This window comes from Triticum urartu, chromosome 5 (assembly GCF_003073215.2).
Source record: "Triticum urartu cultivar G1812 chromosome 5, Tu2.1, whole genome shotgun sequence".
Lineage (NCBI taxonomy): Eukaryota > Viridiplantae > Streptophyta > Magnoliopsida > Poales > Poaceae > Triticum > Triticum urartu.
Genome location: NC_053026.1, coordinates 335,477,707 through 335,505,490, shown reverse-complemented (window position 1 = coordinate 335,505,490; position 27,784 = coordinate 335,477,707). Strand labels below are relative to the sequence as shown.

Genomic DNA, 27,784 nt, shown 5'->3' with positions numbered 1-27,784 from the left:
CCCCAACCCCACCCGTGTAAAATAAAGAAGAGAAAGCCACTCGGCCCATCGCGTCGTCTTCTTCCTCCCCATCTCCCCCCTTTCTCCCCCCTCCCTTTCTCTCTCTAGAGCACACACACGCAGTGCAAAAACCCTGGCCGTCTCCGGGCGATCGATCCGACCCTGCGCCAGCTCGTCTCTCTAGGGCTCCGCCGCCGATCGGAGATCCCTCAGAGATGGCGGCGGAGATCTCGGCGCTCCTCGACCTCCTGCGCCCCGCCGCCGCCGGCGACCGGGACCCGCCGGCCCGCCGCCTCCGCACCAGCGCGGCCCGCGCGGGCCTCGAGGCGCTCGCGGGGGCCCTCGCCGCCGGCCCGCCGCCCGAGCCCGCCCGCGCCGGCGCCGTCCTCGCTGCCGCCCGCGCCGTCGTCTCCACCGTCCTCTCCTCCTCCGGTGAGCTACCCCGATCCCCCGAAACCCTTGGGCGGCTAGCGTTTCGGCCTTCTCCGAGGCGGCTACCTACTTTGCTACTGTCGAGGGTTTTGGATTTGCTCAGTAGGCTGTGCGATCTCGCAGTGGTGAGCTTCGCGGGTGCGAGATGCGCTGCAGCTGCTCCCAGACTGCATTGGCTTGCGAATTACGAACCTCCGCTTGTTTAATCCCTTTTCGGGAGCAGGATTCGCCTCGTTAGAGCAAAATGGTTGGATGACTTGGGGCCACGCTTTGGACTGGTCTGCTCAAATCATAGCGGGTTTTCTCCTGCTGATCGATCTAGAGCTTCCATGTTTCGTCGCTTTACACAGCTGGGAAACTTTCCAGCGGTAGTTTGCTGTTTTGCCTTTTCCTTTTTGCACGATCGTAGGGTACGAGTCTGATTTTTCTGCCTTGTTGCTTGCATCACACTTCCTGTTTCATGCATCGAGCCTCACTCGCCTTGTTCTGTTTCAATTACCTTGTTTCTGTGTCATGAGAGGATTCCACGCTTGTCTGGGTTTATGTTTTTGTTTTAGCTTGGGTAGTACTATTTGTGCTGTGAGGTCATGGATGCTTATATCTGTGGGCTACCATGAATTGATTCATATATGAGTTCCCATGAACTGATTCATATATGAGCTAATCGCAGATGCATGCATGCGCCAGGCTCGTATTCTGACCTCATAGCCTAGTGATGTAGTATCGGATCTGCTTTTCTTATTTGCATTGCTCAGGCGCTTGGCGGGTAAAGGTGCTTCTTAGAGCAAACTGATTCTGATTGACTGATAGGATGGTTGACATTTGGCAGGGCAGCGCAAATAGGCTAGATAGTGACTGTTCACTGATTTGGTAGAAACTTATGTTTTGCTATTTTTGGGTCCCGTTTATTTTTCAAGCAAGGTATCTGTATTTGGCCAAAGATTTGCAAGCTTATGCAAGAATCATCTGCGTCTAGTAACTTGTGGTGTAAAGCCTGAATGTCTGTTTCCTAAACAACAACAACAGCAACAGCAACAAAGCCTTTTAGTCCCAAACAAGTTGGGTTAGGCTAGAGTTTGAAACCCATAAGATCTCGAAACCAACTCATGGTTCTGGCACGTGGATAGCTAACTTCCATGCACCCCTGTCCATGGCTAGTTCTTTGGTGGTGTTCCAATCCTTCAGATCTCTCTTAATGGACTCCTCCCATGTCAGGTTTGGTTATTAACATGCTTTAACTGTCCGCTGTGCACTGCCGCTTCTGGAGGCCTGCGATGTATATGTCCAAATCATCTCAGACGATGTTGGACAGGCTTTTCTTCGATCGGTGCTGCCCCAACTCTCTCACGTATGATCCTCATTCCAAACCCGATCCTTTCTTGTGTGGCCACATATCCATCTCAACATGTGCATCTCTGCTACACCGAACTGCTGGACATGTCGCCTTTTAGTTGGCCAACATTCAGTGCCATACAACATCGCATGTCGAATCGCTATCCTATAGAACCTGCCTTTTAGCTTTTGTGGCACTCTCTTGTCATAGAGGTCGCCAGAAGCTTGGTGCCACTTCATCCATCCAGCTTTGATTCGATGGCTCACATATTCATTGATATCACCATCCTTCTGCAACATTTACCCCAAATATCGAAAGGTGTCTTTCTGAGGTACCACCTGCCCGCCAAGGCTAACCTCCTCATGCCTAGTTGTACTGAAACCGCACCTCCTGTACTCAGTTTTAGTTCTACTAAGCCTAAATTAGCAAATTAGGTTAGTCTTGGTTAACAGTTGTAATTGTCTTGTTGTTACGTCTGTGAACACTACTTCCAATACCAGGTTTCATGTTTTTTGATATGCTGAGGCTTCCACAAATGTGCAAATATTTGCTACTCCCTCCATCCCTTTATACAGGGCATAACCCCAAATTTCGTTTTCCCATAATTACTCGTCCTAATTAGCTGTCCCATGCATGTAGCCATTAATAAAGTTCTCTCGCGTGTTGTGTGTGGCCTCTCCCATCAATTTTCTGCATGCATCAACCAATTGTTAGCAGCCACGTTAACTCTTAGCAACCGCATCCAGTGAGGAGGCGAGAGGATTAATGCATTAATGAGTTATGCATGCGAGAGTTTAACGTCGGCTAGCCAGCTATTTGTTGTGATCCTGTTGGCCAAAATCTACTCCCTGAAATTACTCCCAACTTCCATGCTTTTGCCTTGGTATGGGAGATTTGAAAATTAGACCCTCTAAAAACGGATGGAGGGAATAACAATTTCAGTCATACTGGACTTCCTATTCATTCATCCATCTCATCTGAAAACTTATGAAATGTGAAGACATCCCTGTAGATCTTAATTTACTTGCTTTTGATGCACCTTTTTAGACTCTTCTTTGGTTCTGGACCAGCTTGTTGCTGATTTGATGTTTCATAGTACCTTGTTTACTACTCCCTCTGTAAACAAATATAAGAGCGTTTATATCACTACTTTAGTGATCTAGACGCTCTTATATTTCTTTACAGAGGGAGTATATTGTTTTGTTCTTTGTTTGTGGAGTTTACTGTTGTACTTAAAGAGATAGGTGTGTATTATATACTTATTTCTCTCATATGGATGGATTCTGCTTTGATACATTTCATTACCCTTTTGAGCATCTTGGTGCCTGCCTTATGAATTTGATGCTGTCCAGTAAGTTGTGAGTGCTCTTGTAAGTTAGGAGTATGCTGCTGCTTCTGATGTTACTTTGCAATTATTGTTTCTTTACTTGTATTGTATTTGGAATTTACTTTTACTCCGACTAGGTTGTAATACGGATGAAAACGGCGCGGAAACGGACGGAACTGGGTGCTACCATATTTGTTTTCATATTTTTTTGCAGAAGGCGAAACGGATACAGAAACCCAGGAAGCGAATACAGAAACAGATACTACCGGAAACAAACACGGAGCGAATACAGAGCGGACACGGAAACAAAACCCCCTTGAATCATGGAGAAATACAAACAAAAAACAAACAAATTGATGGAATTGTTAACATGGCTACAAAATAATATGGTTGTGTTGTTAACATAGGGTAGTATTGTAGTAGTACATGACAATTCCGTATAGGGTCTAGTTGAGCATGTGTGTGGTAGTAAAAGTTGGTACTCAAATGATACAGTTTGTTCATTCTACTCATTGTGTCATTGTGTGTTGTTTGGCAGTTGGGCTACAAAGCAGCCATGGGCCTATAATAGAAACGGAAATTCCATATTAACAGAAACAGAAAGTTCCGTTTCCACGTGTGTTCCACCGGAAAACACCATTCCGTTTTTGTTTCTGTTTCTGCATAAAAAAAATACCATATCCATTTCCGTTTTACAAATTTTCATTTCCGTTTTCATATTTCCTCTCCGTTTCCATTTTTGCTCCGGAAAAACGGAAACTTTCCACTCCATTTTCATCCCTAGGTTGTAAGGCGCCGGTTTAGCAGATCTTAGTGTGGCTTCAACTTATTTCTGATGCCAGTAGGGATTAGGGAGTAAATATGATTGTGGTTGTACTAATGTGTCTTGCAGTTCATGCACTGTTGTAATCGAATGTTGCTTTTCATTTACCTGATTTTGATTAATGCATTTTCTTTCTCCAATGTTATTCCTCCTTTTTACCATTCCCTCTGATTTTGCTTAAATATTTGATCGGCTTCTCACTTTGTCTAGCAAATATTTGATCGGCTTCTCACTTTGTCTAGCAAATATTTGATCTGCTTCTCACTTTGTTTTCTTTCTAATCTTGTTATCAGTGGAGCAAGTGGAGTCAACAGTTGTGGAGATTGCGGAGAGGTCCTTGGAGTTTTGTCTCCTATATCTCGAAAAATCATCATATGCATGTGATGACTTTGGCTTACTGGTAAGTTCTTTCGTCTTGATTTTAATTGAAGGGGATGTTTATTCTGGCCACACAAAGTTCACCTTGCTGTGATCTTATTATTGTGAGATGGTGGCAGCATTTTGTATTGTGCAGAGTTGATTCAGTATTTTGTCAAATGTGCAGAGTTCCCTTAACTTGCACTTTCTTGGATTGTGTTATCGCGCATTCTCAGTAGCAACCATTTGTGTTCATTATGTTTCACATCTTTTCAGAATGAAGTTGCCTTTTTCATGGAATCTGTGCTGCTTAGCGGGTCTCCTAGCAAGGTTTACTCGTTGGAGCCCAGCAATATACACGACGTTATCGAGCAGTGGTCATCTGTCCCAGTCGAATCTGAGCGCGTGAGCCCACAGGACAAATATTTCTGCTATTTAAAAGGTGAGTTTCAGATCTTGTCTGTGAAAATGCGGTTCAAGGTTCTATACGCTTTTGATGCTTCATTTGCTGATGTTTGTATATTCTTGACGATTGATTATCAGGCTTCAACTGCTCAAATAGTGGAGATGATCTGCAACGGTTTCGTTTGACCTTATCACCAGAGTGTTTACAGCAAAATTATGCTATTCCAGAGACCTCTGAATCACTGCATGCTGCATCTCCTAGTGCCATGGTGTCAATAGCACAACATTTTGCAGTTGTGCATCTACACTGCATACCCCGCCTTCTAACATTGATTCAGAAGCTATGTCAATCTCCAGCTTTGGAAGTTATAGAAGATATCAATTTTAACATGAGATTGTCTTTTACCCAAAGAATCTTGAAGTTAGCCCATGGTCTCGCAATGGAATTCCCCTGTGACGTTTCTGATACCATGATGTTATGCTCAGTAGCAAGGTGTGCTAATAGTCTGCCGGTCTTGTTTGGGCTGAAGTTCAAGTTCTCTAACCATGACAGAGTATTTTCTGGAGATGGTGTCGGAATTATGTTGCTGCAAATACTTGAAGAATTCCTACAGCTGATTCAAATTGTCTTCTGCAATAGTGATATTTGTTGTACTGTACAAGTATGCATACTTGCTTCCCTTCTGGGCATATTTAGTACAAAGACATGGAGATATGAAAAATCTGGTTCTTGCTTAGTACCCCCATTAGCTTACTCTCCTCATACCGTGCAATATGTGCTAAAGCTTCTTGAAAGCACCAAAAGATGGACAAGTCGTGTTGACAGGGACGAATCTTGCAAAAATGTTCTAGATTCTTCATGCAATTCTGAGATTGATGGTTTGTCTTGTCGAGCTCGTTCTGTGGTGGTGCCATTGCTGAAGAAATACACATGTGAGGAGTATCTGAAGTTTATCTTCCCTTCAGAAGAGCAATGGTTGGATGATTTGGTGCATCTCATCTTTTTCCTCCATGAAGAAGGAGTAAAATCAATGACTGCACTTGAGAAGCCGCAGATAAGTTGCACTAAACAAGCCGGTGTGTCAGAGGTGGAGTCTGTGGCCAGTCACGAGGAAGACGCACTATTTGGGAATCTCTTTGCTGAAGCCCGCTCTACTGGAGTAGCTGATAGTGTTGAACAGCCGACTTCTCTTGGGAGTGTTTCATCAAGCAGCCAGCATGGGCCTATTCAGCTAGCTGCTGATTTGATATGCTTTATGAAAACATGCATCTTCTCTCCTGAATGGTGCAATGCTACATATATGGATGCTTGCGGGAAGTTTCATACAGATCATTTGGAACAATTTATGTCAATACTTAAGTGCCAAGCTTGTCTTCCTGACGAAAGCAGTGCTGAAAACACATCATCTCACCATATGGAGACTAGCCTACTGCACATCAACATGGCCTGTTTTGAATTTCTACAAATGTTCCTTGCTTCTGATGAGTGTCCTGCTTCTTTAAGAGAAGACCTTGTGGAGAAAGTGTTTAATGTTGAGAACGGGAAGTACACTTATAACAACTATACACTTGCTCTAGTTGCCCGTGCAATTATCTCTGGGACAAACTCGGCATATATTCTGGGAAGAAAAGTTTTTGTTCAATATGTTGGTTATCTTTTGGAGAAGGCAGATGACAAGTCATCCAGCTCATTGAATTTTAATGAGTTCTGTGAAACTCTGCCTTGTGCCTTTCATCTGGAAATTCTGTTGGTGGCGTTTCATTCAACCACTGGGTCAGAAAAGTCTGATTTGGTTAGCATTGTGCTTTCTTCCTTAGAAAAAATGAAACATTATCCACCTGGGAAAAATGCACCTGGACTCACAAGATGGGCTTTAGTCCTTTCAAGACTTCTGCTCGTGCTGCGACATATTCTGTTATATCCGCAGACACGCCCAACATGGTTGTTTATGAGATTAAGATCCAGGATGCGGGATATCCAAGTGAAGGAAGAGCAGCCACGTTCCATGAATGATTGCTTGCCATCCTTTGCAACTGCTATTGTGGAGGGTTTACTCATGGACACTGTCAAGGAGTATGCTACAGCTAGTAGTCTGTTCTCGCAATTGATTGATGTGACTCCTGCTCATGCTGAGTTCTATTTTGATAAGTCCGCTGTTGGAGCTTTAGGCTTGAACTTGGCTGATTTAAGTGCAACCATTTCAGAAATACTTGGTAGTTGGAGGGATATGAAACCCGAACTGGCTGATGATCTCATCGTTGAAAGATATGTATTTCTGATTTGCTGGAGCACTCTTGCTGATATAGGTTATCATGGCAATGATACCCTCCTTCAGAATGTTGATCTGTCCAAACCTGATTTTGTAAATGTCAATTTCTTCCTCACATTTGCTCTCAGTGTAAGTGATGATGCTTCGTCTCTTGTGGGTGCCAACCTGCCGTCTGTAGTATTTGGATTCCTGCAGTTGTTGAATTCTGAGATTCTCAATGCTTCAAGCATGCTGGAAACTTGGGATTTTTCCAGGAAAGGAGCATGGCTTTCTTTTATTCTCTCTCTCATCAATATTGGTGTTTGGAGGAACCAAGCAAGTGAAAAAACTGATGTGGACTCATATGGAAAGCAGGTGGTTTTTTATGGAGAGCAATCTGTTCTTGGAAAGAGTTTGGTGACATACATAAGTGAAAATAGTGGACATTGTTTAAATATTTTATCATCTCTTTTGGAGACCTATCTTCGTACTTTCAGGGAAGCATATCTCTCACTTGTTGATAGAGAAAGGCCTTCTAAGGATCATTGTTATCCTTCTTTGCTGCTTAAGCATTCTGCCTTTGACAAATCCAAGCATCATCTCCTTTTTGATAAAATTGGTTCTGACATGGCAGTGCTGGAACGTATATGTGATCTTCCATCAAGGATAGATGGAGTTGCTACAAAGCTAGGTGAAGTACAGAAAAATTGTTTTCCCTTGAAGTGCCTGTTACATGGATTTCCATCAGATTACGCTTCTAGCAACAGTGCTCTCCTTTCTTGCATTCTCGTAATACATGACATCATACACACCTTTGATGGATACATAAAGATCATGCAACCAGGAGACAGAGATCAAGTTGATGTGAGTGTTATTTCCAAACTACTTGGAATGGTGATGACTGTTAGATCTGATCGAATATTCAAATCCATTTATGGACAGTGTGATTCTATATTTATGAGTCTAATCAACTACAGGGATGATCTAGCTGGATACATTGACCTGTTTACCCTGAAGCAGTTAGAAGGGTTCCTGGCTGACATCAACTCAAAGGAAAGCATCGACCATGGGGCAGAAGAAATTCTGGTTTCTACCATTATTGATCTAGTGGAGGACATTCGTTCAAAAACAGATGTATTTAAATTCTTCCTTGGTGATGCAGAAGGTGCGCCTGAAGGAGCAAGCAGTCTCTTTGCTCCCGAGCATGCTGAAATATCAGTCTTTATTGATATGTTGGACAGATGCCAGTCTGAGCAGGTTAATTTAAAAATCCTTCACTTGTTCACGGATATTTTAGGTGCTGGCATTTGTCCCGCCCTTAAGGTGGAGTTGCAAAATAAATTTGTTGGATTGGAGGTGTCCTCATTTTCATCTTGGTTAGAATTTAGAATTTTGGGTCATCCTTTGAAACCTGAAAGTGAGAGTGGTACTACAGTGGGTTCAACAACCCTAAGAGAATCATCAGTGGATTTTCTTATGCGTCTTATCTGCCCTTCGTCTGAGACATTGGCCAAAGAACTTCAACATCATCTCTTTGGTGCAATGCTACTGTTACTTGATAGAGCATTTTTGTCATGTGATCTCCAAACTGCCAAAGCGTATTTCCATTTTCTTGTCCAGCTGTCGAGTGAGGAATCACATTTCAAACAGCTATTTGATAAGACACTGATGCTGATGGAGACGATGGTTGGTAATGAGGGTTTGCTTCATACTTTGAAGTTTCTGTTTACTTTTGTGGAGTCAGTGTTTGGCGAGGCTGGATTAAATAGGACTGCCCTTAAGAGGCTTTCATCTAAAAATTCTGGCAACGATTGTGGTTCAGGATCTCTCATACCAAAGCAGTTGAAGAATCCAGAGAACCTAGTTCTTCGCACCAATCAAGAAAGTAATTCTGCTGTTGATTGTGATGCTAGTTCTGGTGAGGAAGATGAAGATGATGGAACATCTGATGGGGAATTGGGGAGCATGGATAGAGATGATGAAGAGGATGGAAACAGTGAAAGGGCACTAGCATCCAAAGTGTGCACATTTACATCCAGTGGTAGTAATTTTATGGAACAGCATTGGTACTTCTGCTATACATGTGATTTGACTGTTTCCAAAGGTTGCTGTTCTGTATGTGCCAAGGTGTGCCATCGGGGTCACCGTGTTGTTTATTCCCGCTCAAGCCGTTTCTTCTGTGATTGTGGCGCTGGTGGTGTGAGAGGAAGCAACTGCCAGTGCTTGAAACCTCGGAAATTTACTGGAACATCCACTGCACCAGCACCTGCCGATTGCAGCTTCCAGCCATTGTTGCCTTATCACGATGATCTGGAACAGGTCGCAGATAGTGGCTCTGATTTTGAAGATGACATTTCAACTGATGCTGATACTTCCCTCAAGTTATCTGTGCCAAAAGGCTTTAGTGATGGGCTCCCTGTATTTCTGAAAAATCTTGCTATTGAAGTTCGAATGCTTGAACTATGCAAGAAGTTGCTTCCAACAATACTCAGCCAGAGAGAGTTGAATCTTTTGAAAGATAGGAAAGTCTTGTTAGGAGGTGATATGCTGGTGTCACAAGCTTCTGATGTATTCCAACTAAAGAAAGCTTTCAAAAGCGGATCACTGGATCTGAAGATAAAGGCTGATTATCCGAATTCAAGGGAACTCAAGTCACATCTTGCTAATGGTTCTCTTACTAAATCATTGCTGACTGCCAGCAGTCGAGGCAAGCTTGCTGTTGGAGAAGGGGATAAAGTAGCTATATTTGATGTGGGACAAATCATTGGACAGCCTACTGCAGCCCCTATTACAGCGGACAAAACAAATGTGAAGCCACTCTCCAGAAACATTGTCCGCTTTGAAATTGTTCATCTGATCTTCAATCCATTACAGGATCATTACCTTGCTGTTGCTGGATATGGGGATTGCCAAGTACTGACACTAAATAGTCGTGGTGAAGTAACCGATCGCCTTGCCATAGAACTTGCTCTGCAAGGAGCTTACATTCGTCGTGTGGAATGGGTTTCAGGTTCTCAGGTACAGCTCATGGTGGTAACAAACATGTTTGTGAAAATATATGATCTCTCGCAGGATAACATCAGCCCATTGCATTATTTTACTGTGGCTGATGATGTTATTGTTGATGCTACCCTTGTTCCCTCTTCAATGGGCAAATTGGTGCTACTTGTTCTTTCTGAAGGGGGTCTTCTGTATAGGCTCAATATTGTATTGGCAGGCGATGTTGGTGCCAAAACATTGACTGACACAGTCTTGGTTAAAGATGCAGTATCTATGCACAAGGGATTATCATTGTACTTCTCATCAACCTACAGGCTTATATTCGTGTCTCATCAAGATGGCACTACTTTCATGGGGCGCTTAGATGCTGATTCTTCATCAGTTACTGAGCTATCATATGTATGCGAAGAAGATCAAGATGGTAAATCCAAACCAGCTGGGCTTTACCGTTGGAGAGAGCTTATAGCTGGCAGTGGAACTCTTACCTGTCTATCAAAATTTAAATCAAATTCTCCTCTTGCTGTGTCTTTGGGTCCTCATGAGCTGTGTGCACAAAACATGCGATATGGTACTGGTTCAAATTCTCCAGTGGTGGGTGTTGCGGCATATAAGCCTTTATCCAAAGATAAAACACATTGTCTTCTTTTATATGATGATGGAAGCCTTCATATTTACTCGCATACACCTAGTGGAGGTGATAGTTCAGTGAGCCTTACTGCAGAACAAACAAAGAAGTTAGGCAGCAGTATCCTCACCAGTAGAGCTTATGCTGGCACCAAACCAGAATTTCCTCTTGACTTTTTTGAGAAGACAACTTGCATCACGTCTGATGTCAAATTTAGTAGTGATACAACCAAAAGTGGTGATTCTGAAAGCATCAAGCAGAGACTGACCTCAGATGATGGGTATTTAGAGAGCCTGACATCTGCTGGCTTCAAGGTAGGAATTACTGACCTGTTAATCCAAGTGGTGACTACTGTGAATTTTTCACCCATGCTATTGCCCAACTGCTTATATTTTTCTGCTACCCTGTAACAGACGTTTCAGTTACTTATCTGCATTCTATTATTTGGCTGTAGGTATCTATTTCAAATCTGAATCCTGATCTTGTAATGGTTGGTTGTCGAATCCATGTGGGTAACACATCGGCTAGCAATATCCCGTCTGAAATCACAATGTTTCACAGAGTTGTTAAGCTTGATGAAGGCATGCGATCATGGTATGATATTCCATTTACTACTGCAGAATCACTTCTGGCTGATGAAGAATTCACAATTACAGTTGGCCGAACATTCGATGGTTCATCTATGCCTAGGGTAGATTCTATTGAAGTTTATGGTCGAGCTAAAGATGAGTTTGGGTGGAAAGAGAAAATGGATGCTGTACTTGATATGGAAGCCCATGTCATGGGTAATACTGCCGGTGGGAAATCTGGAAAGAGACCCCAAACGATGCCAACTGCTCCTATGCAGGAGCAGATTTTGGCAGATGCTCTCAGGATCCTCTCACGGATCTATCTGCTTTGCCAAACAAGCTGCTGCACTGACACGGTTGATGCAGACATGGAACTTGATAATCTAAAATGCAGAGCTTTGTTGGAAACCATATTTCAAAGCGACAGGGAGCCTCTGCTGCATTCTGCTGCATGCCGTGTCCTTCAGGCTGTATTCCCAAAGAAGGAAGTGTACTATCATGTAAGTTTTGATTATCTTTATGCAAAATCCTAATATTACGGGCTTTCGTTCCCTCTTACTCTGCTGTCACTCTTTTGATTTTATTCTTAATTTTTGCACAGGTTAAGGACACTATGCGCCTTTTGGGAGTGATAAAGTCACTTCCAGCAATTACTTCAAGAATAGGAGTTGGAGGAGCTGCATCTAGCTGGGTGATAAAAGAATTTATTGCCCAGATCCATACAGTCTCCAAAGTTGCTTTGCACAGGAAATTAAACTTCGCATCTTTTCTTGAGAATCATGGTAGGGATTCTTACTCTGCACTTAATTAATACAGAGGACTCCTTCCGTGTCTGATGTTTGTGAATTCTTATGGCCCCAACTAGTGAAAAAAAGAAGTTTATTTTCCTTATCCATTCCAGTGCGTGAACCATTTATTACTTATAAGGATCAATATAACACATGAAAATTGGCATTGCCATACTTGTCACAAAAGGTTATTTTGGTAATATGATACTTATAATTTGCTAGTGTATATCAATAAACTTAGATCCAAAGTTGTACAAGGCTGCACCAAAAAAACACGTCATTCCTACTGTTGGGATTAGGTTATGCAACAAATTCTAAAATTCTTACCTATTGTATGTTAACATTCTCAAATAGCCACTTTGTTGTATTGTTGTGATTGTGATGCTAAAGTGTTTCTCTTTAAAAGCCTGATGCATAAAATACTTGGTTACTTTTGATGCTAGTAGAAGTGATCTGTCGTGTTTAAAAGAAAGTAAAAGTGATCTGTAGTGTTCCAAAAGTTGATGGCAATAAATCGGAGATCCTTGTGATTAAAAAAAAGTAAAAGTAAATTTTAGTGTTCCAAAAGTTGATGGCAACAAATTGGAGATCCCTGTGATTACTGGGGTTTAAATAGGTAACTTGGTTAACAAAAATTGATGCCATTTTGATGGATTGTTTCTTTAAAGAGCATGCAAAAGCTTTGCACATCTTGTCATCAAGGTGAAAATCACATTCATAATATGAGATCACCCCCTCGAGGCAACAAGCCAAGGGGACGTAAATTCAATTAACATATACAACACACACCAGGGCTAATCCTCCAGTGGCCAGCCTTGGCCATGATGAGGTCCATCATTGGTCATTGCAGCAATAACCTTTTTGTTCCCATTGGCGCTCATATGATCCAGCTGAAACAACATAATTTGTGAAAACATGAAAGGAAAATCTCTCTTACAGTTGGGAGACTGGCTGGTTACTCCCGGTGGGTTCCAGGATTTGTTCCTAAACCAGAAAGATATTCCTGTAACTACTATGTTCTTATGGTTGTTATACTTAGGTACGTTACATAAACATTCTTATGGCATGAAGTTGGCAATTTAGACTCAGACACTATGTATGTGAAGGAAGGGCCAGTTCGCTTCTGCTGTGTTGTGGTGTGGACCGCATACTCAAGTTGGTTATGGAGTATTTACCAACCAGGGGGGGGGGCAGTTCTAAAAGATATTAGCTATTTTTTATTGGTTAGTTATACATGTTCAAATGATAGTACTTAAACAGCCAAGGCAATGCCCTTGGTTCTTTTGCTAATTAACCTATTGGCTGCCAGTTAACGTAAAGCGAGGTTGCTGTTCATCTGGTGCAGGATGCACTAAATAATATGAAAGGCACTTTTCTAATGCGACAACACATCTTTCTTTGTGTTGATTCTTCTACCTTCTTCACTTCTGTTCTAAGAATAAGACGTGCTCTGCTAAATGTCACGGAAGAATATTCTTATCGATAATATGAGTAGACATGCCGTTTGAATTATGTGTAATTGCAATGATGTTTTGGTAGTAACTGTTGCTGATGTTGTCTTTGATTAAAAGTGACAGCCTGGTATTAGGAATGTGAATCATATTTTAATTAAACTATGGCCTGTAAATTTGGCATATTTTATACATTGTGGAGATTAATAGCTTATCTTTGCCTTCTGCAGGTACAGAATTAGTTGACGGTCTAATGCAAGTTTTCTGGGACATTTTGGATTTAGACAGGCCAGATACTCAAATGATAAATAATCTTGTTATACCTTGTGTGGAATTTATTTATAGCTATGCTGAATGCTTGTCTCTGCATACAAATGAAAAGTCTGGTGTTTCAGTGGCACCTGCAGTTGCTCTATTGAAGAAGCTACTATTTGCTCCATACGAGGCTGTTCAGACTTCTAGCAGGTGATCTTTCTGTATTTGCATGTCCATTGACATTTCCCAGTTTTTGTTTTATTGCTATCAGCTCTTGTAGTCTTCCCGATAGCTTAAATTTTGTTTCTTATTTTCAGTTTGGCTATTTCATCACGATTTCTACAAGTTCCTTTCCCAAAGCAGACAATGATAGCTAATGATGACGGCTCTGATAATCATGCAAAAGCAAGTGCTTCTGCTATGAATCCCGCTAGTGGAAATGCCCAGGTTATGATTGAAGAAGATCCTGCCACATCGTCAGTGCAGTACTGTTGTGATGGTTGTTCCACAGTTCCAATACTTAGGCAAAGGTGGCACTGCAACATATGTCCAGACTTTGACTTGTGTGAAACATGCTATGAGATACTTGATGCAGATCGTCTACCTGCACCGCATTCAAAAGATCATCCTATGTCAGCAGTAACAATTGAACTTGATACATTTGGAGGTGAGGGCAGTGATATTCATTTCTCTATTGATGAGCTAGCAGATACCAGTGTTCCTCCTGCTGCTGATAGAAGTGTCCAGACCTCACAGTCACCAATTCATGTACTGGATGCAAGTGGATCTGCAGATTTCCCTGGGTCCATGACAGACCAAAGGACGGTTTCAATTTCTGCATCCAAACGTGCCGTTAACTCCCTACTACTCAGTTGTCTAATTGAAGAGCTCAGAGGCTGGATGGGGACCACAGCTGGCACTCAAGCCATACCTATAATGCAGTTGTTCTATAGACTTTCATCTGCAGTTGGTGGACCTTTCATGGATAGCTCAAAGCCAGAATATTTTGATTTGGAAAAATTTGTCAAGTGGCTCATGGATGAAATCAATATAAGTAAACCATTTCCTGCCAAAACACGATGTTCTTTTGGAGAAGTATCTATCCTTATTTTCATGTTTTTCACACTCATGTTCCGTAACTGGCATCAGCCTGGGAGTGATGGCTCTCATTCGAAGTCTGGTGGAAGCTCTGATTTGACGGAGAAAGGTCATGTTCAGGTTCCAGTGTCAACGACAGGCCCCTCGTCCTCCAGTGATGACAAGGATAAAAATGAATTTGCTTCTCAGTTAATTCGTGCTTGCTCTGCCCTCAGGCAACAATCATTTCTGAATTATTTAATGGACATACTGCAACAGCTTGTTCATATTTTCAAGTCATCATCCACAAATGGAGAAGGTGGTTCTGGTTCAGGATGTGGATCCCTATTGACAGTGCGGAGAGAGCTACCAGCTGGAAACTTCTCTCCCTTTTTTTCTGATTCATATGCCAAATCTCATCCGACTGATCTATTCATGGACTACAACAAATTGTTGTTGGAGAATACTTTCCGGCTAGTATATAGCATGGTTCGGCCGGAGAAGGAGAAATCGGCTGAAAAGGATAGAAGCTACAAGGTTCCCAACGCTAAGGATCTCAAGTTGGACGGGTACCAGGATGTTCTCTGCAGTTATATTAGCAACCCACATACTACATTTGTTCGTAGATACGCAAGGAGGCTATTCCTTCATTTGTGTGGCAGCAAGACTCACTATTACAGTGTTAGGGATTCGTGGCAATATTCCCATGAAGTCAAGAAACTTCATAAAATCATTAACAAGTCTGGAGGTTTTCGAAATCCTGTGCCATATGAGAGAAGTGTTAAGCTTATAAAATGTTTGTCTACTCTTTGTGATGTGGCTTCAGCAAGGCCCAGAAATTGGCAGAAGTTCTGCTTGAAGCACATGGATCTTCTTCCTTTTCTGATGGACAACATTTATTATTTCAGTGAAGAGTGTATTATTCAGACTCTCAAGCTCCTGAATTTGGCCTTCCACTCAGGGAAAGATGTCAATCAAACTGTACAAAAAACAGAAAGTGGGGATCTTGGAGGTTCTACAAGAACTGGTTCACAATCTTCAGATTCAAAGAAGAAGCGGAAAGGTGATGATGCTTCGGAAGGCACTTCGGAGAAATCATGCATGGACATGGATCAGGCTGTGGAAGGGTTCAATGACAAGGAAGGGGATGTGTTGAAGCGTTTTGTTGACACATTCTTGCTAGAATGGAACTCAGGAAGTGTCCGCCATGAGGCCAAATGTGTTTTATTTGGACTATGGTACCATGCAAAGAACCTGTTTAAGGAAACAATGTTGAAAGTTCTACTGCAGAAGGTGCAATATCTTCCCATGTATGGCCAGAACATCATTGAGTACACTGACCTCATGACCTGTTTACTAGGAAAAGCAAATGACTCTAGTGCAAAGCAGAATGAAGCTGAACTTCTGAATAAGTGTTTAACATCTGATGTAATAAGCTGCATTTTTGACACCCTCCATTCGCAGAATGAGCTGTTAGCAAACCATCCAAATTCCCGTATATACAATACGCTGAGTTGCTTAGTGGAGTTTGATGGCTATTATTTGGAGAGTGAGCCTTGTGTGACCTGTAGCTGTCCAGATGTTCCGTATTCAAGAATGAAGCTTGAAAGCCTCAAGTCTGAGACCAAATTTACTGACAACAGGATAATAGTAAAATGTACTGGAAGCTTTACTATACAGTCAGTGACCATGAATGTTTATGATGCACGTAAGTCCAAGTCAGTGAAAGTGCTGAACCTGTATTACAACAACAGGCCTGTAACAGATTTGTCTGAGCTGAAGAATAATTGGTCTTTGTGGAAACGGGCCAAAAGCTGCCATCTTACTTTTAATCAGACTGAATTGAAGGTTGAATTCCCCATTCCAATAACAGCATGCAATTTCATGATTGAGCTCGATTCATTTTATGAAAATCTCCAAGCTTCTTCACTCGAGTCATTGCAGTGCCCACGGTGCAGCAGGTCTGTCACTGATAAGCATGGAATCTGTAGCAACTGCCATGAAAATGCATATCAGTGCAGGCAATGTAGAAATATTAACTATGAAAACCTTGACTCTTTTCTCTGCAACGAGTGTGGATATAGTAAATATGGCCGTTTTGAATTCCATTTCATGGCAAAACCAAGCTTCTCGTTTGATAACATGGAAAACGATGATGATATGAGAAAAGGATTGGCAGCAATTGAGTCAGAGTCAGAAAACGCTCATAGGCGATACCAGCAACTGATGGGATTTAAGAAGCCTCTCATCAAACTTGTATCCAGCATAGGTGAACAGGAGATAGATTCACAACAGAAAGATGCTGTCCAGCAGATGATGGTGTCCTTGCCTGGTCCCACTTGCAAGGTAAATCGCAAGATTGCACTTCTTGGTGTTCTGTATGGTGAAAAATGCAAAGCAGCTTTCGACTCAGTCAGCAAAAGTGTTCAGACGCTACAAGGACTGCGCCGTGTTCTAATGGCATATCTGCACCAGAAAAGTTCTAATGATGCCAATGCATTGCCAGCCTTTTCAATACCAAGGTCTCCAAGTAGTTGCTATGGATGTAGTACTACGTTTGTTACGCAATGCCTAGAGCTATTACAAGTGCTATCCAAACACACAAACTGCAGGAAGCAACTTGTCAGCACTGGCATTTTATCTGAGTTATTTGAAAACAACATTCATCAAGGCCCTAGAACTTCACGCACTCTTGCCAGGGCTGTGCTATCTTCATTCTCTGAAGGTGATGCAGATGCAGTCCAGGAACTGGACAAGTTGATTCAGAAGAAGGTAATGTATTGTCTTGAGCACCATCGCTCCATGGATATTGCACAATCAACACGAGAAGAGTTACAGCTACTTTCAGAGACATGTGCCCTTGTAGATGAGTTTTGGGAAGCGAGGTTACGTGTTGCCTTTCAGCTTTTGTTCTCTTCTATTAAAGTTGGAGCAAAGCACCCTGCAATTTCAGAGCATATTATTCTTCCTTGTCTGAGAATAATTTCTCAGGCTTGCACACCTCCAAAATCTGATGCTGGGGACAAGGAGTCAGGTGCGGGAAAATCTGGCTTGATGTTGCAATCGAAGAATGATGATACCACAGGTCACTTGGCAACTAATGTATCCTCTTCCAAGGTTCAGTCTGATATATCTGGAAAAAGTCCTGATGGTAGTCGAAGAGGTCAGGATATGCCACTGCTGAGCTATTCAGAATGGGAGAGTGGTGCGTCATATCTGGATTTTGTGAGGAGGCAATACAAAGTATCACAGGCAGTGAAAGGAGTACAGAAAGCACGTCATGATTCGCAGAAATCAGATTACCTTGTTCTGAAATATGGACTCAGATGGAAGCGTCGTGCATGTCGGAAGTCATCTAAAAGCGATTTCTCAAAATTTGCCTTGGGCTCCTGGGTTTCAGACTTGATTTTAAGTTCCTGTTCTCAGTCGATAAGATCTGAGATATGCACTCTTATAAGCTTGCTATGCCCGTCAAACTCTTCCAGACAGTTTCAGTTACTGAACTTGCTCATGTCTTTACTTCCTCGGACACTGTCAGCTGGTGAGAGTGCAGCAGAGTACTTTGAGTTACTGGGGACAATGATTGATTCAGAGGCTTCACGTCTGTTCTTAACTGTTCGTGGTTGCTTAGCCACACTGTGTTCCCTGATAACAAAAGAAGTGTACAATGTTGAATCGCAGGAGAGAAGCCTTAGCATTGACATCTCACAAGGATTCATTCTTCATAAACTTGTGGAGCTCCTGAATAAATTTCTCGAAATTCCCAATATTAGAGCAAGGTAAATCTCAATATATTCTCATTTGGAATCCCACCATCTTGTATTTACATTTCCTCCATGTTGCAGATTTATGAGTGACAAGTTACTGTCTGAGGTGCTTGAGGCCTTCTTGGTTATTCGTGGGCTAGTTGTGCAGAAGACGAAGTTAATCAATGACTGCAATCGGCTTTTGAAAGACCTTCTTGATAGTTTACTTATAGAGAGTACTGCAAACAAACGCCAATTTATTCGTGCTTGCATCTCTGGATTGCAGAAGCATGTGAAGGAGAAAAAGAGACGGACATCTCTGGTACAAGCACACACATTTATTTTTGTTTGGATATTGTGCTTAACTTCTTTTCCTGTTCCTATCAACACTCATAATAAAATGCAACTTAATTGTGATCATGCTCTTTTGCAGTTTATTTTGGAGCAACTCTGTGATTTGATTTGCCCAGTGAAACCAGAGCCTGTTTACCTTTTGATTTTAAACAAGTCACATACTCAAGAAGAGTTCATCAGGGGTTCCATGACAAAGAGTCCATACTCCAGTGTGGAGATTGGCCCACTAATGAGAGATGTGAAAAACAAAATATGTCGGCAACTTGATTTGATTGGACTTATAGAGGATGACTATGGTATGGAATTACTGGTTGCTGGGAATATAATTTCACTTGATCTTAGCATCTCCCAGGTCTATGAGCAAGTGTGGAGAAAGCACCACGGCCAAACTCAGCATTCTTTGTCGAGTGCCAGTACACTCTCTGCTATGTCATCTGTCAGAGATTGCCCACCAATGACGGTAACCTACAGACTACAGGTACATTACGAGGGTTTAACTTATTTTTTGTTGCCTTAAATTCTTTACCGCGTATGTAGCACCTTGCTAGTTGTAGCAGTTTTTTGATATCTTGATGCTTGTTTCCATGCGCTGCTCCTTGGCCATATACAAGTTTGCGTTAACCTTTACCCCTGCATTGAGGCTATGTCGAGCCAAGAGCATTTTCATTACTATGGAAAATGTTTAATCGTGTCCTCTGTGAAGCACCAAATCTCTCTTTTAAAAACTGTGAAGCGCGAAACCTTTGAACCGTATTGTGTGCACATTACAATTATATACATGCCTAGTGTTCCATCATAGCTTTTACCTTTTATTGGTAAATCATATTGCTGTACATGTATTGAGTAATTCAGTAATTTGAGGATAGTCTATTTGGTCTGAAACTAGTTAAGGATTGTGCATGGTTTGATTTTCTGCCTCCTCTTGGATTAATATACATCCAGATTTATTCACATCATTCGCTGTTGTGTCGATTTTTTTTCCCTGATCAGGGTTTAGATGGTGAAGCAACTGAGCCCATGATTAAAGAGCTAGAAGAAGAAAGGGAGGAATCACAAGATCCTGAAATTGAATTTGCCATATCAGGTGCTGTTAGGGAATGTGGAGGTCTGGAAATTATATTAAGCATGATTCAGGTATGTTGTGTCAATACTTTTGGTTTTCTTGTCCCTCAAGTGCAGTGTCATGAAGTTGAAAAAGTTTACATTTATTCAACTGTTATGCTTCAGTTCTGTTATTTTTATTGAATCCCAGTTTTCTTTTTGCCAGAGCCTACGTGATGACGAGTTAAGATCTAACCAGGAGGAGTTGGCTTCAGTTCTTAACCTTCTCAAGTATTGTTGCAAAATCCGTGAAAATAGATGTGCCTTACTACGTCTGGGTGCCCTTGGTTTGCTACTTGAGACAGCCAGGCGCGCGTTCTCAGTAGATGCAATGGAACCAGCCGAGGGTATTCTATTAATTGTAGAAAGCCTTACATTGGAAGCTAATGAGAGTGACATAAGTATCTCGCAAAGTGTATTTACAACTAGTGTTGAGGAGACTGGTGCGTGTGAGCAGGCCAAAAAAATTGTTCTCATGTTTTTGGAGAGGTTATGTCATCCTGTAGGCACCAAAAAATCAAACAAGCAACAAAGGAATGAGGAGATGGTTGCCAGAATCTTGCCTTACCTGACCTATGGAGAGCCAGCAGCTATGGAAGTTCTGGTCGAACATTTTGAGCCCTACCTTAGGGACTGGAGTGAGTTTGACCGGTTGCAGAAGCAGCATGAAGAGAATAAAAAAGATGACAATTTAAGCCAAAAGGCATCAATGCAGAGATCTGCTGTTGAAAACTTTGTTCGAGTGTCGGAATCACTCAAGACGAGTTCATGTGGTGAGAGGCTGAAGGAGATCATTCTAGAGAAGGGCATTACAAAAGCTGCTTTAGGGCATCTGAAGGAAAGATTTGCTTCTGCAGGGCTGGCTAGCTCTAGAACTAGTGCAGAATGGGCAGCTGGATTAAAGCTGCCATCTATTCCATTCATCCTATCAATGCTGAAAGGGCTTGCAAAGGGTCATTTGCCTACACAGAAGTGTGTCGATGAAGAAGGCATTTTACCACTTCTCCATGCTTTAGAAGGGGTGCCTGGTGAAAACGAAATTGGTGCACGAGCAGAAAATCTTTTGGACACCCTAGCGAACAAAGAAAATAATGGCGATGGCTTCCTGTGGGGGAAGATTCAAGAACTGCGGCATGCTACGAGGGATGAGATGCGACGCCGTGCTCTCCAGAAAAGAGAAATACTACTTAAGGTAACCGCTACAGATATAGTTTCATCAGCTGTTATGTTTCAACCGATTGTTTTAACCCTGTTTTTCAAAGATTATTCTGCAAATGCGCAAAATCATGTTGAATCTTGAACTGAAATTATAGGCTATTGATTATTCCTTGTTTTTATTTGTGTAGTTTATGCTTTGTTGTTTGATCTCAATGTCTACATTTGCACCACAAAGTAACATATTTTGCTGCTTTCTTTCTCTCTAGGGGCTAGGAATGCGGCAAGAATTTGGTTCGGATGGAGGTAGACGTATCGTTGTCTCTCAGCCTATAATCGAAGGTTTTGATGATGTGGAAGAAGAGGAAGAAGGGCTGGCCTGTATGGTCTGTAGAGAAGGGTATACTTTAAGACCAACAGACATGTTAGGAGTCTATGCTTTCAGTAAACGGGTGAACCTGGGTGCAACAAGTTCTGGCAGTGGCCGTGGGGATTGTGTATTCACTACTGTTAGCCACTTCAACATCATACACTACCAATGTCATCAGGAAGCCAAACGAGCTGATGCTGCACTGAAGACTCCTAAAAAGGAATGGGATGGGGCTACCCTGAGAAACAACGAGACATTGTGTAATTGTATCTTTCCGCTGAGGGGGCCATCTGTTCCACATGGGCAGTACAACCGATGTGTCGATCAGTATTGGGACCAACTGAATTCTCAAGGACGGGCAGATGGAAGTCGTCTCCGGTTGTTGACATACGACATTGTTCTGGTACGTGGCTGTTGCTATCTTGATCTCCTTTTTAAAACAATATAAGAAATGAATCTAAGGGTTTGCACTATCACCATTTCTTTTGTACGATAACAGTTGGGTAGAGCCCTACTGGTTATATTAACAAAAAGCAGCAAGGTTACAAAATTCTGTGCAGAGTCAACAAAACCAAGTAATGAAAACCATCTACAAATGGAATAGGTGATGAACTCCAAAAACAATTCCAAACTGAAGAGAAAATATTCTTTAACAAATGTTGGTTTATTTTACTTGAATGAAAAGTTGAAACATCTAGTGTAATCTACACTCTTTGTTTTTTATTTTGCCAAACACCCTGTACAGCGTGTAATTTTGTGATCTGATGGCAATATGACACTGAAATCCATGGCCACATGGCTATTGTAAGGATGGAAAATCTGGTGAATATTATTCTTGTCTAGTTAGTCTCCCCTATTGTTACCTAAGGGGAGAGGCAAACACTGGGTTTGGGACTTCAGGGAACGTAAAATTTGGCCTAGCAATTCACTGAATTGTTGTTAACATTTCCATGGATAGATTTTCTGTTCTTTCACATCTTACAAACGACTAATTGCAGATAATTGTTGTGTTGTTTTTACTAGATGCTGGCCAGGTTTGCCACAGGCGCTTCTTTCAGCACCGACTGCAAGGGTGGGGGGAAGGAGAGCAATTCACTGTTTCTTCCTTTCATGATCCAGATGGCTTCTCATCTTGTAGATGGAAGTGCCAACCAGCAACGCCATTCGATGGCCAAGGCCATCTCTACTTACCTGTCCAGTTCTCTCTCAACTTCAGAATCTCCCAGTCGGGTTTCAGCTTCTCCCCCTGGAGCTCGGGGTAGTCCAGGGTCTCCGGAGGAAACTGTGCAGTTTATGATGGTCAACTCTCTGCTGTCTGAGTCTTACGAGAGCTGGACACAGCACCGCCCCGCTTTCCTGCAGAGGGGCATCTACCATGCTTACATGCAACACAAGCATGGGCGATCCGCCCTCAAGCTTTCCGCCGAGTCGACTTCCTCCGCGGCCCGGTCAGACGAAGGTTCGTCCGCTGATCCAAACGACGACGGCAAGAGGCTCTTTGCCATTGTCCAGTCGATGCTGGTGTACACTGGGTTGGTCGAGCAGCTGCAGCAATTCTTCAAGAAGGGCAAATCATCTGGGACTAGCAAGTCAAGCCAGAAAGACGAAGCAAGCAGCAAGTGGGAATCCACGATGAAAGAAAGGCTGAGCAACATGAAGGAGATGGTGGGACTATCAAAGGACCTGCTCTCATGGCTCGACGACATGACCTCGTCTGAAGATTTGCAGGAGGCCTTCGACGTCATGGGGGCGCTGCCAGACGTGTTCTCCAGCGGGTACACGAAATGTGATGATTTTGTCCGGGCTGCCATACAGGCTGGGAGGAGCTGAGCGGCCAGAACTCCACTCCACTGTTTGTGTTGATATAAGGCACGACCCTTTTTGTTTTGTATGATGAGATAGGCAGCTTATGTGTGTAAACAGTCTAGCACTTGGAGATCAGCTGGTTGAACTTGTATAATATTATGTCGTGGCATTGCCGGCCTTCATTCTCAACATGCTTTGCTCCTGCTGTCAACTGTTACAGTTGCCGCTTTTTCTTTTCTCTCCCTTTTCGCTTGCGCTGGTTTTCTGCTGTGGCTCGGAACTGTATAATATACGAGTCTGGCATGTTTAGCTGTTATAAGTGGCTGAGTCGAATGAAATTGGCGGCCCGGGTTGCACGTATTGAAAGCGCCACCGAAATTTGATTAACTACTAGTTGTTGGCTTGTAGTGCGAGCTCGGTCCTTAGTACGTTCCATGTAACGAATCTCTGAAGTGCCAAGATTGGCGGCTGCAAGAAGCCGCCGCCTCAGAGATGGATGAGCAAGAAGCTCGGCTCATCCTTCACCGATCACCATGCCTAGCGGCGCGCACAGTGCAGCAGCACTATAAATCTTACGCTCGGTGTACATGTGCACGCAGCCAGTGAGCACCCGAGAATTTGAGCTAGAGAAACATGTCCTCTCTGCGACATGCCATGCCCGTCGTCTTGGTCCTGGCGCATGCCGTCCTGGCGCTGGCACTCCAGGGCGCCGCCGCTGGTTCAGGCGAGGTCCCGGCGGTGATTGTGTTCGGCGACTCCACCGCTGACACCGGCAACAACAACTTCATCCAGACCGTAGCCAGGGGCAACTACGCTCCGTACGGGCGGGACTACGCCGGCGGCGTCGCCACCGGCCGGTTCTCCAATGGCCTCCTCCCCGCCGACTTGGTCTCCGAGGCGCTGGGCCTGCCGCCCTCCGTGCCGGCGTACCTCGACCCGTCCCACACCATCCACCATCTCGCCTCGGGCGTCAGCTTCGCCTCCGCAGGCTCCGGGCTGGACAACATAACCGCGCAAATCCCGGTAACCATGCATACTACTCCAGTTGTTCTCAGCTCAAAAAATAAAAAATAAAAGAAAAAAAAGTCCATTTTACTACCCTGAACAAAGTTGGTGGTTCACATTACCCCCTGATCTTTATTTCGGTTCCCTTCACCCCCTGAACAATCCCAAACCGGACAAAAGACCCCCTTGGATGGTTTGTCTCAACATGCAGCTGATGTAGCGCTGGTCAATGGTGGTTTTGACCTGCGGGTGAGGCCACGAGGATTAACTTAAGTGAAACAGGAAATTAGGCCATGGTTAATTAGGAAATGGGACCCGCTTGGCAGTGACTCAAGCGGAGGTTGTCGTCAGTGGGGAACCGCGCGTCGATGGTCAGGAACTCATGGGCTGCGGTGGCGGCGGCCGCGAGGTCGTTGGCTGCCAGGGCGCGGCGCGCAGTGTCGAGCGCGCGGGAACAGTCGAGTGTGGCCTCGACACGGGCCAGGGCGGACTCGGCGCGCGAGTGCGCCGCATCGAGGTGGCGGATGCGGGAGGAGAGGACCTCGGTGAGCGCGGCGGTGGAGGAGGATAACTCCCTGAGCGCGGTGGCGTCGGAGGCGGCGAGCGGGAGAAACGGCGGGGCAGAGCGGAGCAGGGAGGCGGCCGCACGGTCGAGGTCGGGGCGGTGGGCGGGGAGCGCGTTGAGGCGGGCGTCGAGGGCGCGCTGGTAGGCGACGCACTCGTGGAGCAGGCGGGTTGCGGCGCCGACGTCGGTGAGGTCGTGGAGGGCGGCGAGGGAGGCCGGGTCGCCGAAGTCCAGAGACGGGCGTCGTTGGCAGACGCGTTGGCCGCCGCGGATGAGTCCGGGCGAGGGGAACGCGGGGTGGGCGCGGCGGACGGCACGGCCATGGATGCCGGGGGGCAGGTGGATCTCAGTGAGTTCAGTTGTGCGGGAAGGGAGAGGGAAGAGAAGGGAGAAAGGAGAAGCAGGGCGTCAGGGCAGTAGCTTGGAACTGTGACGGTCGCCGGCGTCATCCAGATGCGGTGGGGTCGCGCACGGTGCTCGGGATGGAGGCAGCTGCGATAGGAGGCTCGGGAGGAGCTCCTCTGCCTCAACCCAGCGTGACAAGGGAGACTCGCCTGCAGGTCAAAATCGCCCATTGACCATTGCCACATCAGCAATCATTAAATCACCCAGGGACTGATTTTGTCCGGTATGAGATTGTTCAGGGGTAAAAAGAACCGAAATAAAGATCAGGGTTACCACCAATTTTGTTCAGGGTAGTAAAATGGACTTTTTTTAAAATAAAAAAACTAAGTTGAATTGGATGGACGCAGTCGGCGATGACCCTGGGCGAGCAGATCGACCACTTCAGGCAGTACACGGAGCGGCTGAGGCGGGCGAGAGGCGAGGCGGCGGCGCGCCGCATCATCGCCGGCGCCCTCTACATCTTCAGCATCGGCGCCAGCGACTTCCTGCAGAACTACCTGGTGTTCCCCGTGAGGGGCTACAGCTTCACCCCGCCGGAGTACGAGGCGTACCTCGTCGGCGCCGCGGAGGCGGCCGTGCGGGCCGTGCACGGGCTCGGCGCGCGCGCGGTCACCTTCGCCGGCCTGCCGCCGCTGGGGTGCCTGCCGCTGGAGAGGGCCGTCAACCTCCACAGCCCCGGGGACTGCAACGGTGCGTACAACATGGCGGCCGTCAGCTTCAACCGCAGGCTCGAGGGGATGCTGGGCAGGCTCGGCCGGGAGCTGCCCGGGGCGCGGGTGGCGTACGTCGACCAGTACGGCCTCCTGTCGGCCATGATCGCCAGGCCGTGGGAGTATGGGTTTGAGAACTCGGCCCAAGGATGCTGCGGCAGTGGCACGGGGTATGTGGAGACGGGGGGCGCGCTGTGGAGCTTGGAGAGCGCGCTGGCGTGCGACGACGCCGGCAAATACGTCTTCTTTGACGCCGTCCATCCGTCGGAGAGGGCGTACAGGATGATAGCCGGCGCCATCCTGAATGCCACGTCCCACCCGCGCTCGCACCGCTTCCGCTGACGCTTCTCCGAATTCGGACGTCAGATACACAGCTCCAAGAATGATGGAAGCAGATTCCATACATGTAAAAGAAACAAGTAAAAAGTCTAGTGACCAACAACTGCACCACGATGTTGGAAGTAAACCCTATACCGATTCATCATGTAACTAGGCAGGCTAGCTGCCATTTGTACCCGTGCAAGTCCCCTGTAAACCAAACCGCGAGTTGAAAAGCAATAAAGAAGAACACCGGCTCGACGCAAGCCTGCTGGCTATTCAAATAACCGAGTGCTGCGTGTTGCTGTCCTGCTAGAAGTGCTAGTGCAGCATAACTGGTACTCTTCACGTCCAGCAAAGGATCAATTAGGGATCAGGTGGCCAGCTTTGTACTACGGTGCACCTGGACGCACAAGCACCTCGTCGAGTTCAGTCAGTGAGTTGGTACGTCGTTGTCGGTAGTTGTTGTCGTTGGAAAGTACTCGGCGTCGGGACCGTGCCAACACACGATCGAACGAAACAGTGTAGCGGGCAACCGGGCTTTCTAGATGCAGCCCAGAAATCTTCTCTCTGCGGCGATGGTTGCTAGCAATTTCAGCCAGACCCAGCAGCAAATCGATAAGCAGCCCACGTTCGTTGAGCTGGTGCGTGGCACTGACCGGTGTAAGCTGGCTGATATGCACAAGGAAAAAGTTAAGGCACTCTTGATTTGCGATCCTAAGAGGAAAGCTCTTGTCCCCAGCCGCTTCTGCAGCTTCCACCTGGCCAGCTTCGACCATGATATATACTTCCATCTTAACAAGTCACAACCGTAGACTTCCTTCTAGCTCTAGCTATTATAACCGGAAGCGTTCATGCTCTTGTTTGTTCTGATTTGTTTCTTTGATCTTTATTAATTTACAGCAAAAGTTCCACTTGGGCCACCATATGAATCTGATGCGGCTGATATGGCGGGTTCATCCATCAATGTCATCTCCTTGAGGTTTGTTAAAGCTGGCCCTGAGCACACATACCAAGTCGAGGTTTATGGCAGAGTTATTGCCAGGGAGGAGGACATGAGGTTGATTACAAATGTGTCTTTCTGTTCGATCGTGAAAGGAAGGATGCCCAGTTCATCAATTCAGAGGTATATATTTGTTCCTTCCTTCATTCTTATACAGTAGTACAATTTTAAAGGCTGGAAGGACTCGAACGAGGGACTTCCTAGTCCTAGTACAGATGTAGACGCAATAACCAAGCAGCCACCAACAACTGTTATATTTATGGCATCATTCTCGTTCTTTTCTTCCGTCGTCTTTCCTCTTTTTTTTCTTTTTCCCCTTTTTCTTGTTTCCATTTTTCTCTTTCTTTTCAAATGCTTTTGTTCCGTTTTTATGTTCCTTTTTTTCTTTTTTCTGTTCCATTTTCTTCTTCTTTTTCTTTTGCAGTGTGCAAACCTCTTTAGTTTTATTTTTTAAAACAAATCAATGAGCTTTTTTTTAAAGTCGTTGAACTTTATTCAAAATCGATGAGCCTTTTTTTTTCTGAATTGATGAACCTTTTTCAAAATGATTGAATT

The 27,784-nt window shown here is 44.5% G+C and overlaps 2 protein-coding genes across 2 annotated transcripts; both read left to right on the top strand.

The window, feature by feature from the left end:
- Positions 1-48: 48 nt before the first annotated feature.
- On the top strand, positions 49-23,412 carry LOC125508891 (auxin transport protein BIG-like). Its single transcript, XM_048673687.1, has 14 exons — positions 49-432; positions 4,209-4,315; positions 4,549-4,714; positions 4,816-10,865; positions 11,006-11,620; positions 11,722-11,902; positions 13,590-13,824; positions 13,932-18,470; positions 18,537-18,759; positions 18,871-19,269; positions 19,782-19,925; positions 20,059-21,084; positions 21,317-21,820; positions 22,441-23,412. Exons 1-14 carry the CDS (start codon positions 216-218, stop codon positions 23,245-23,247), a joined length of 15,213 nt encoding a protein of 5,070 aa, XP_048529644.1. The 5' UTR covers positions 49-215; the 3' UTR covers positions 23,248-23,412.
- Positions 23,413-23,550: 138 nt separating this feature from the next.
- LOC125508892 (GDSL esterase/lipase At2g04570-like) lies at positions 23,551-26,505 on the top strand. The gene is made up of 2 exons (XM_048673689.1): positions 23,551-24,246; positions 25,546-26,505. Exons 1-2 carry the CDS (start codon positions 23,857-23,859, stop codon positions 26,248-26,250), a joined length of 1,095 nt encoding a protein of 364 aa, XP_048529646.1. The 5' UTR covers positions 23,551-23,856; the 3' UTR covers positions 26,251-26,505.
- The last annotated feature ends 1,279 nt before the right edge of the window (positions 26,506-27,784 follow it).